Source organism: Mercenaria mercenaria, chromosome 15 (assembly GCF_021730395.1).
Source record: "Mercenaria mercenaria strain notata chromosome 15, MADL_Memer_1, whole genome shotgun sequence".
NCBI lineage: Eukaryota > Metazoa > Mollusca > Bivalvia > Venerida > Veneridae > Mercenaria > Mercenaria mercenaria.
In genome coordinates, this window is record NC_069375.1 from 48367529 (window position 1) to 48380158 (window position 12630).

Here is a 12630-nt window from a genome sequence, read left to right on the forward strand (position 1 = left end):
GTTAATCAAGCGTACAGAATTACCTTAAGTATCACATGCATTCCAATTGCTTTTGTTATCTTACACTGACAGAGGTGTTAATAATTTCTTTAAGGAAATACTTTGATCGTGTGATTTACGCAATGTACATATAATTGGAACTAAAGTAACAAAAAGTCGTACCTGTACGCAAAGAAGGAACGAACAAACAAAGGGATACAGCTATAACTTGTGCAACTGGTACTTAACTTATATTTGAACAAAATGCAAACATACACATGTTACTTCAACACCACCCTTCGTTCGGACTCATCGCCAGGTCCTGTCAAAATCCCGATATAATGTATATTGCTCACTGGCTCAAACTACCGATAACTCATACAAGATTTTCCGTTCCCGTCGAGTTCAAGCAAACGAAGTTCGACTGTAAATTATTCATCTACACTTTAAACCAAGACAGCAAAATTTTCATAAATAGCTTATTGGTCCTGTTTTCTTCCATTTGACCTTAAGATCAATTTAATGCCATTTAGCATCTTTATTATGCGTTTTTGTTACCGTCTCTTAACAACTAGGGCTACATTGTGAACAATTTAGAATCCACTCTGTGGGTGTTATGAAAATGACTTTCCAAATTTTAAGATAGTATAATGTTTAAAACAAAACCGATTAAAAGTTCCGAGAGAAACTCTCAATTTGGCTGACTTATTTTGTTTTGAAGTCGGGAGATTGACTTTTTTGATCATAATACCAATGTAGTAATTGTTGTCTGAGCAGATCACTTTGGGAACGTTTCCTAAATTCCTACAGCACTATTTTCATCACACTGTAACCGAATTATCATACGAATCTTTAGAGACTGGCGTAAAGGAACTTATTAACCATTTTGTTCAAAACCCCTTATTAATGGTTTAATGGTCAAAACCTCATGCACTGTGCTCTTATTTGTCACCTATTACATCTTTAATTTTTAAAATCAAAGTTAATACAGAATATACATATATATAAGAAATCGACAAGAAGCAAATAGTACAGTGCACAAAGTTCAAAATTCTTTTACATGAGGAGATAAAGTTCTAGCTGAATAGTTCTCGTATATTGTCACGTTTCTAATTACATGAATGATCTAGCGCTTCATTGCTAAATCAAGTCTACAAGATGCATGCAGCTACAAGAAAATATCTCAGTAGTGTCTAAATCTATTGAAAGATATACAGTAACGTTAAAATTACATACATACTATTTTACTTACAGGTGATACTGGCTCATGTGGCAGTACATGTAACATGTTAATGGAATACATTTGTTTGTACTTCTGGTCCCTGGCAGAATGTCAGCGCTTTCTGGCGTTGATATCATACAACAGTTTATATAATGCACTGAAAATACTATTTTGGTTAAATCATTAACATCTAACTATATCAGTCAACTGAGTTATAATGACACAATAATCAGTGACAACACGTGGATACTTCTCTATGTTAACCATTACCTTGTACAACAGTTCTATCAGCTGAATGCGGAATTTGAGTATATGTACTCTGCTATTGTTTTATTGCGCTTGAAAGGCAAGACAGACTGTTGGACAGTTATTACCTGTATATGTAAAAGAAATGTGCATAGATCTCACTATTTGATATGTTTATTATCTGTACTTCTTTCATTCGCAATTACATTCCGCTTGAAAAGTTTAATGGAAAAATTAAGGACAATCGGTAATTTGCAATTCAAAAGAATAGAGTTTCATGTTATATACTACTGATACAGATTTTTGAAACACTAGTGTCAACTAGTGAGTGTAAGTAAGAATATGGACCATTAAAAAAGAAGGCGATTGATAAACATGAATAAAAAATCAGATAATATAATTATTACAATGTATTTAGAAATGTCTTACAGCTGGAGTTTTTCTTCAATACAAACATAGTGAAGCCATGAAAATGTATGTGACCATTGTACATGACGTCGAACAGATAAAATGGAGAAAAGATGGAATAAAGATTTGGCAGGAAATTCACAGCATTAAACGTTCATTCGGTGGCAGATATTTCAATTATATAAAATTACAAATTATCTATGATTAAGTGTTCTTTTTGGTAGTTATATACATCCGAAGTTTGTTTTTATTAAGTACTTGACAACAAACTGTAACCCATGTCTAGTGCAATATTTTTGCACTTAAAAGTGTGTCATGTGATGTCATGTGAGGGTTTTTCTTGTTTCATTTGTACGGTTATTTCATTTTCATTTATTATATATAAACGTTTGAACACAAGATACATTCTTTAAGAAGTTTTCAGAATCTAAAAAAAACACTTTAACACAGCCGTTTTTGGAAGACATTACATACATATATTAACAATTGTCCGGTGTGTGAAATAAGAACATCTTGATTGTGTTTTAAATCATTACGCGTCATTTCAGGTATCCAAAATCTATTTTACTATTTATGTTGATATTTTCTTTGATGTTGTACCTGCGTCATTTTTGCAGAAATATTAAATAATAGAGAGTTTCTAGCTCAAATAAATATGAGAATCATTCCATCGAGAAGAACAAATATTTTTCACAAATCTTTCTATACATTCTTGACTATATTTCAGATGATTTGGCACCATAGCACAGAAACTCGTTAGACGGGATGTCCTTAATTCCGGCAACAATTACCAAATCGGCACATATATCCGGGTTTGCAAGGCTTTTTCAAGGAGCATGTTGAATCCAAAATGCCTGAAGGGCATAGTACTTCCGGAATACGACAACAAAAGCCATTTATGCATTTGTATCCGTTCGGACATTTCGGTGCTCCTAAAATCATCTTACAGTTGCCTCCATTAATCCAGTTTTCCGGACATGTGTCTTCCCGACAACAAAAGCCGTATCTGCAAGTATACCCTCTTTCACATGGTTCATATGATGAGCATGCCCTCTGAACATCTCCAGACGGACAAAACGCTGAAAGAAAATTTTGTAACATACAGCGCCAGATCATTTTAGAACATATGCGAGAGTAAAATATGCATCATATTTGTATGCTTTATACTTCCATGATACAAAACAATTATCTAACAGAAATATTCAAGTTTCCGCACAAAAGCGTACTGAAAGTAAATCTTTACTGGTTTATGACATAATCCAGTGCTGAGATGCCCGAATTTTTAGAACATATGCGATGAGTAGAAATATGCATCATATTTTGTATGTCTTTACTACTTCCATGATACAAAAACAATTATCTAACAGAAAAATTAAGTTCCAAGTTTTTTTTCTCGCTCCTAATAGAAAATGAAGTAAAGGTAAAGTCTCTTGTTTAATGTGGGTAGTCGACGAAAGTCCCCACCTGGAATGGATGGAACAACTTATTTCCAGCCGAGCCCACTGCAGACGTCATATTTACCTCCCCAGCATCCAGTCTAGGCCGATACTGCTGGAAACAGTACCAATTTAAGTTTATCACACAGCACTGAACACTAGTCGGGATATCAGCTGCGATCGGGAATCGAACCCGGGCCGCTGGCATTGTAGTCCAACCTGCTAACCACTGCGCCACTGACTATATGGCACATGCATTATATTAATTATCTATCTTACATAAAATATAATATGTTTACTTCATATTTGTAAAAGACATATTTAATAACAATCTGCAAGTTTTTTATTATTCGTTTTCTAAACGGTTCGTGCTCTGGATTTTTTTTATTCTACTGATATCGACCCCTTATGCTAATTTATTTTAACAATTCTTTACCATGGCTCAGACTTAAAATAAATCGTGTACTTTTTCCTGTCATGATTGGATTTCCAGTCTACAATAATTACCGAACGACATATTAAAATACCTTTAAGCCAAAACGACAAGTAAAAATTGACAGTTAAGGCCGAAAATGTACGGATTGCATACCTTCTCTAGGGTCGTCGATACAACATTTACCACTGGACTCTGTATTTTCTTTTTGCATGAAGCCACAGGTTGTCCCACTTCTACATTTAAACCGGAAACGTGTCCCACATACACCATCCTGACCGTTAGGGCATCTTCCTGATACTAGTATATAAAATATTAACATAGGAAAAATAAAGGAAAATTTTATTTTAAAGTTTTAAAGGGGCATAACTTCACATTTTATGGTGATAAAATATACAGTAAATAAGATAGAATATTGAACTTAGTCTATCGATTTTTGATAACATTCTGGTGGAATATGTAAAATAAATGTAAAAATCGAAGTAAAAACGTCCAAGAATACATTTTACTGCACTTGTTACAAATCTTAATAAATAAAGCCATATCATGAGATTCGATTCAAATCCGAACTGATCATAAAGAAATATGGGACTGCATTTTGTAAAAGAAACAACGTAATGTAGTATTATTGCGGTATTGTAAAAAGGATCGTTTTTATATTCATTTTCATCAAATATCACTGTATACAAGATAATATGTAGCTACCCTTTACAAAAATGAATGCAAGTTGCTTTACGCCCAATTGTTACCACGTAGGCGTTTCAATTCTAATGTTAATTAGTTTATTTTCTTTGTAACGGGGGCTATAACTTCGTTTGTAAAGAGAACTTTTTGAAAGAGAAATACGCACATATCTTACCGCCTTCATGTTTCAATTTCAAACTCAACACTTCTCTTTGTAAAATAGAATACAGCCAGATGTTACCTCCTACCTGTTTTAAGTCTTAAATCTACATCTATACCTTTTAAAAGAGGAATACACACACGTTACCGCTTATAACGTGTTTCATTTCTTATATCAACCGTTCTTCCTTTGTAAAAGGCCCAAAATGTTATATGGTAGGAGTTTAGGTTCTTTTATCAATCAATCTTTTATTTATAAAGTGAAATTCACTCGAATGTTATTGCCTTCTCAAAGACTGTTCATTGGCAGTTTTTCTCAGCCGATAATAAAGTTTAAATTTGATTAGCAATTGAAATAATCCTAAATACCTTTAAAAGGAACTGAACCTGAATTTTCTCGTGGTTTTGTCCTGCAACAGATTCCAGCACCGGTCTTGGGATTGACAAAGGAACATTTACTGTTGGCAGGACAAGTTCGGTTTGTCGGTGTACCGCATTTCCCAACTGGTGTCCCATTACATTTGATTCGTAGATTTTTTGCATCTGTCTGTTTGCTTGATTTTACGTCCTTTGTCCTTTTTGGTGTAGTTCCTGGTGTCGGATTTGTTCTTGGCTGCACATTTGTTTTTCTACCAGGTTTGCCTCTTTGCTTACTTTGTGTTTCCGGAGTTATCCCTTTCTGTTTGTTTAATTTTGTGCTTTTTGACTTTTGCTGACTTGGGTTTGGCTGACTTGATTCCGTACCTCATGTAATAGGTTAAATAAAATTATATGTATTCCTTAACGATTAATTGTGACTAGGACAAATGTTCAACATGGAAAGCTACGTTCCAAAACCGCAGCCTGCCAAAACTGCAACTCACAGCAGTGTAGGAAAAGTAGTGTGCACGATATGCACATGCAAGCGCACACACACACTTAAATTAGCATACAGACAAAATAAAACCGTCATTGGCAAAAATACCACTGGTGTAGTGGGGGATAACTACTGATACGATGTACCTTGGCGGCTTTGGAACAAGTACTTTAGAATACATAGTGTTAGGGTATTCGGTCCACAAATAAGCAAATTCTATATAACAGTACTATTGAAATATATCAAATTTTGTGTCCCAGTAAGCTCATATAAAGCTGGTATCATTTGAAAGTGTATTGTCTACGGAAAAGGAAAATACAAATTACATGACCAAAATATGCTATCGAATTTTTATTTTTTACAGTGTAAGATTTATCCTTTCGCTGTCAAAAATCATGACTGTAGTGCTTTGGTCATCTTATTTACTAATTTATGATCAACAGACGCAACTCTTTCAAATGACACCAAAAATACGGGTTAACCAGGCATCGACATGTTATCTATTTGTGGATCGGATATATCAAATGTCGTCTCCACTATACTCGTCGTTGCAGACCATAGTTATTATTAACTCGAGACAGTTTTGTCTTTTGAGATCATTGCGTTCATTCAAATAATCAAACTATCCGTGGTTATACATGATATGAAGGTATTTCTGACATTCGCTTGTTACATGACATTTTATAAGTATTTTTGTGACCGGGCGAGGTGGTTATAATCGTTACTAGACCCAAATTTCATATTTGAAAATGTGATAATTAAACTAACAAGTTAGTTGTATTAACATTACTGCGTGTGACGTTTAATATAGTAACTGTATAATTGTGTACTCAAAACGGAACGACTATCGCTGCATGCTATTTATTTATGAATGTAGCTCTATTATAAACAATAGAGCTATAATTTTTATAAAGTTAAATACATTTGAGAAGGATTTTCTACATTTGAATTAAACATCTTAAACTGATAAATTTGGTGAAAGTTGGACATTGAATACCTATAAAGATATTCGCAAAATATAAAATTTTGTGAGGTGTATTCACAACGGGCATAACACGATCATAGATTAAATAAATGAGAGAAAATACTCATAACTAACGACGAATTCGGAAAACAATACTCTGTAATATCAACGTGTTTCTTTGCTCTCAAATATGTTCATTTAGACAAAGAAACTGCGAGAATTTTAAAATAATGTATGTACTTGTAGTAAATGGAAGATTTAAAATATAATGAAACAACAAAGCTATGTAGAAAAAAATATACATTAAATATACGTTATCAAGTAATTCGTATTGGTTATTACTAGCAATTTATGTTTGAAAAAGAATAATTATAATTCACATTACTAGCGTATGTTCCAAAATCAAAACAAAGTTCTCTTGTTTATGAACCTTCGGGAAAGGGGAAAAGTTAAGTTAAGTAATAGGAAACAGCTGTCAGTAAATTAAGGAAACCAATTAATGCAGAATTATGTATGACAGTATGTTAATTCTATAACCTACATACAAGTTGTCATTCAAATGAGACACATGATTTAAGTGATTGTATATTTATTGACTAGCCGATTAGGTATTAAAATGATACCAAAATTTATTCGCCTCATAATACTGGTATGTTTAAAAAGCCGAATATGTATAGTTATTAACATTCGTACGGTTTGTTTTGATATTCCCTAACATATTTGCTCAATAAGGATAAGATTTATGGTCATGTATGGTGACACCAGACATATTATTAAGATTCGCGAAGCATAGTAGTAGTATCAAAGAAAAGAAAAGTCGAAAAGATATTTGCGTTTGTTCTGATGTTGTCAATTACCCTTTAAAACGATTATGATTAATTTTAAGAACTTTACATTTGTTTTCAAATAAATTTCAAAAGAAATTATTTGTAAAACAAGTATTTTTAAACAGAAGATATCACCACCGAAGCTGAAGGGCTTGTAAGAAATTTTATTCAGTATATAGTTCGGACAATTCGGGTGATTTTATATAATTACCTGCCGAAGAGTTTGTTTTACAACACCAACCGACCTTGATCCTACATGCCGAACCTGAGGGACAGGGCTCACTTGCTGGACCACCACAGTCTCCCATGTATTTACACACTGAAAATATGAAAATTCCATGTGATCCTTCATTTACATTATTTGTTTCTTTGACCTTCCGTACTTCTACAATAGCTATAAAACCTAGCATATAAAAGCAGAGGTGTCATTTGAAAACTATTGCTTTCTTGGTAAAGTTTTTCATATACTGAAAACAATAGATTTGGAACTGTTCTGCGTTCAAGGTAATCAAGCAAAACAATTTTCAGGTCCACACATTCATGTTAAACGTTTAGATCAAAACACATTCAATATTCGTGTGGAAGAAGAGCAAACAGTCAATGTAGGCAGAAACAAATGGTATTCCCAGAATAAAATATCATTCATTCAGGCGTTATACTCAGGCCTGCTCAACACAAAACCCAGAATAGACATACATTGGAGCCATAAATCATTAGTTGACACCAGCAGTCGCTAGGATAGCTTTTCAGCGTTCAGTTTAAACAAAAGAGTATCAGGTCGTAGTTACTTGTACATCGGAGTCGTTTAGTGCACTAAGATGCCAATCTGGCGCTTTCATCCAGTTGACGAATTCATTTTCTTCAAAGACAGGTGCAAAACCTTAACTTAACTATGTGATTGACTGTAGAACGTCAAATGTAGTCAATCACATCTCCTGTCTGGTATAAAAAAAAAACAATCACAACGCTTACGTGAAATGAAACAGGCCCTAAACAAACTGAAGAAAACAAAAATTCAATATATTATTACTTGAAGAATATTTCATTTTAAACGTTTAACGCCATAGTTGCAATGTTGTGTTCTCAAAGAACATGACCACAGTGAACAGGTGTGGCTATGGAAGCACTAGAAGGAGAACCAGCAAAGAAAATCACGAAATACTTTTATTGCGTTTTTTAAATTTTGACATTTTTTATCAAGAAACAATTGTATTGTAAAAACTGAAATCGAACCCTAGGTCATACACTACCACTATAACTTGGCGAATACATGTAGTTGTTTATGCAAGCGTGTCATTCTTGTCATAGATCTCTGATAAAACAATTATTAAATGTAGGATATATTATAAAACAAATACCAAAGTTTACACATTGTATTTTGGTCAAAAGTAAGATAAGCCGATCCAGTACAGAGTACCTATGAATCAGATTTGTGCGTTTTATGCTCTATCAAATCATGCCTATGTTATTGTTTTGCTTGTTCTAAATGATATTGTAAAGATTTAGCATTTATATTGTATTTATACACAAAGTACTAAAAAAGTACATGAAAGTATATTTGGTCATGCTATCTATACTTTAACATGTAAAATCACACATACCACTTCCGGTCGGGGAATCAGATCTCCCGGACTGGCCTCCTGGCTGAAATGTCTCTGTCCCGTACAGTAAGGGATCGGTTGTTGTGCCATAAATCTGTTGTTGAAGTTTGTTATATTCTATCAGTTCTTCTATTTCTGAATGTATAGCTTCTGTTGCATCTGTTATTATATTAGATCATTATTTAAGAAATGTGAAACTGATTTTGCTTTGATGCTCTTACATATACATTTGTTTAAGTATTATATCAGTGCACAGGGGTAGGATTTTTTATAATCTTTAGCCTGCTGATGACAAGTACTTCTGCATTTGCAACCAGTGCAGACCACGATCAGCCTGCAAGCCAGTGCAGGCTGGTCATGGTCTATACTGTTGACTTTCCAGTCAGTAGATTTTCAGTGAACACCCATTCGAATAATAAATGTTTCTGTCCATACTGAATGATGGATCAGTCCATTAAAGAAAATAGCAGGTTAAAGGTTAAGTAAAATGATTTTTGGTAAAAATTAGTTTATTATCAAATATTACCATACGGCATTATAAAAATATTTGAAATAAACAAATAAAAAAGACGAATTTCCCATCTGAAAAGTCAATCAACTTGGAATATAAGTCATGCATAGCTTTTCCGCCTTGAAGAGTGCTGATATCTTGACATATTACTGAAATGGAAATTGCAAAATTTTCCTACTGGAGAAAAAAACGTTTTATTATTATATACTTAATTCAGAACATATCACCTTCTGAAAACAAATAACCTCTTAAATTGATTATAAAACTGACAAATCTTTAGTAAATGTGTGTGCAGTAACAAATAAACACTCTTTAATTGGATTAACTCTCCAACACATTCCTGTAGTTAACCATTATCCAGCTATATTTCTAAAATGTACTTTTATATAATTAAAATTGGGTAGTACAATTTATTATCAAAAAGGGTGTTCACTGAAAATCTACTGACTGAATAGCGAACAGGGCTGTCAGTACAGGCTGATCTTGGTCTGCACTGGTCACAAAGGCAAAAGCCACTTGTGGCCAGCAGGCTGAAGGTGTAATAAGATCACAAGTGGCCTAACATCATGCTACTTCGGAAATTGATCATACAAGGTATGGTCATGAATTTTTTGTATTGTCATTTACGTCTCAGTAAAATGCTATAACTGCTTATTCAACCTGAAAGAGTTTCTTTCAAACCCTTTACAAACTATGATATCGACATTGTTTATATATTAAGAAAAATGAATCGTACTTACGCAAAACCATAGATATGGCAATTATTAAATCCAACATATTTCTTTTTAAATCCATTTGTTTTCGCAATTCTTTTTATTCTTAAACATCCGTTAATTCAGAGAGATGTTTTTATATTTCCTTATATGACGGCATCGAAGAGGATATTCAAATGTTGATAAGTAACTAGTTTAAATGTAAACTATAAGGCCATATATAAATACTTTAAGTTTTTTTCCCTCTTATTTAGGACTAAGAATAAAACACTAATCTGTACTTGTATTTGGCACATTGTATAAGATTTTGGCTATCATTGCTCTTTTACGAGTTGGATGGCTCCGTGGCCGAGTGGTTAAGGTCGCTGACTTCAAATCACTTGCCCCTAATCGATGTGGGTTCGAGCCTCACTCGGGGCGTTGAATTCATCAGGTGAGGAAGCTATCCAGCTGGCTTACGGAAGGTCGGTGGTTCTACCCAGGTGCCCGCTCGTGATGAAATAATGCACAAAGGGGCACCTGGGGTCTTACTCCACCACCAAAGCTAGAAAGTCGCCATATGACCTAAAATGGAGTCGGTGCGACGTTAAACCCAACAAAATAAATAAATATTTTATCAGTTGTTTTTATCTAATATTAAATTTTCGAGTGAAAGTCTCGTGTTGAACCTGAAATCGAACGTAAACTTCTCAAGGAAGGCCTTTCAAGAATTTTAATTTGACTACTGTTCTAAGAAAATGTCCACAATACATGTATCATTAAAGGTTTGTGAACGATCTGGCTATACTCTTTCATTGCACTAATTGTTCTCTATATGCACTATTATATTTCAAGACATTTAAGATAGTTTTTCAAGTCGAACATCACATGATCAGTTAACGCATGCCTGATTTGAACATGGCTGAGTACCTAAAAAGAAATTATAATACGCGGCGTATAACTGAGTATTAGATATGGTTCTGCAGTACTTCAAATCAATTTGATTTTAATATTTCTTTTATGTAAACATCTGAATACAATAAATACATTATTTCATGGCGCATCTATGGCGTAGAATACAGTTAATTGACATGAGGCTAACATAACCCTTTTTTGATAATATTCAAATGTAGGGGGTAACACGCACCGCAAAATTATTAAGAACTGCGTTGGCATCTAGTGATTTAGTCTGAAATGTGTCAAAGCTATAGTAAGAAAATGAGAACATTCAAAGTGAATACTTCTCTAATTCTCTTTCCATTATGTTTGTTTTATATCGGTGATTTTAATCTTATCAGTAACGTTTTGTCTACACAATCAGAGACTCACAAGTGTACCCAAAGACAATGTTTCAAATTGAAGAAAAAGGTCCAGTTGTATTTTTTTTTTAAAGATGTTTCTTGTTTTGTGGATGGTAGCTCTTTTTTCCACTTGTTGGATATTTAACCAATTTTTCAAATTTTGTAAGCTGACACAGCTTTCTATCTTCATCATTCCTACCATAATAAACTTAATATCTCTTCGATCTGCAAATCATTTGGTATTGTTATGGGAAAACATACAATTAAAACAAAATCCGACGTTAATTTGGTCTGGCCTAATATCAGTAGTACCGATGTATTGGACTGCGTTTAATTAACATAACTTACATTGTTTTTATAGTTTGTTTCATCACAATGGGGATACTAAAAGTCAAAAAGTGACAAGTGATGGCAAAGATGGTGGTACAGTATGATCAATATTAAAATTCAATTGTTGTATTGTTTAGTTCTTATTCATTCACATCAGTATTAAGTTATATATTTTATTTGAAGTCAGCAGAAAGTGTGTTATATGCTAACTAGTGCTAAAGTAAGGCTCTAAAGTAAGGTTCTTTAAGTACCTATTTTATTATTATTTGTGTTATTACAAAAATAAGATCGAAACATTAAACACGATTATTCACTCTTTATGTTGTTTTGGGTATTGGTGGTTTAATGTCCTTGTCTTTTATAGTCTCTTCGTTATGATAAAAATGTATCGAGGTGTTGGGTTTTTGAAGCATTATTTCTCATTTTTTATTATTCCTTTACTATCTTTACATTTTGGTCTTACTTCCTTTCGAGCTACATATACTTTGTGGCATTCAAAATACTGAAACATTATTCAAAAGTTTTCAGTTCATAATATGTTGTATAACAGATAAATGTACGGTGGTTTCTTTTGGATCATCGCATTTTATATTTTTCCCCCAAAACTACGATGCTGAAAACCATGACGGTGAATGTCGAAATTACCATAAGGAATTTGCGAAACTACGATGATGAAGGTCAAAACTCGAAACAGGATCGCACAATTCACGTTGGTTACAGTACGAAACTATGATGATGAAAACTTTCACGCTTTTATCATCCATTATGGTTTCGGTGTTCACCGTCATGGTTTCGACTTTCGACATTCATTATCGTGGATTCAATTTTTGTTATCGTGGTTTCGACTTTTACAATCATGTTTTCATTTTCGACATCCGTCATTTCATCATGATAGTATTTCCCATTTTTGTGTTTTCACCATCCATCACTGTTCATTCGACTGTGATCATTGTAGTTTCACCTTTTGCCAAGTGATTTCTT

At 33.5% G+C, this 12630-nt stretch overlaps 1 protein-coding gene across 1 annotated transcript; it reads right to left on the bottom strand.

Annotated features, from left to right (window-relative positions):
• Positions 1–1720: 1720 nt before the first annotated feature.
• LOC123552207 (uncharacterized protein K04H4.2-like) lies at positions 1721–10370 on the bottom strand. Its single transcript, XM_045341689.2, has 6 exons — positions 10067–10370; positions 8816–8974; positions 7426–7533; positions 4937–5311; positions 3881–4024; positions 1721–2934 (listed from the first exon to the last, which is right to left on the bottom strand). The coding sequence occupies exons 1-6, from the start codon at positions 10119–10121 to the stop codon at positions 2627–2629; spliced, it is 1149 nt and encodes a 382-aa protein (XP_045197624.2). The 5' UTR covers positions 10122–10370; the 3' UTR covers positions 1721–2626.
• Positions 10371–12630: the final 2260 nt, after the last annotated feature.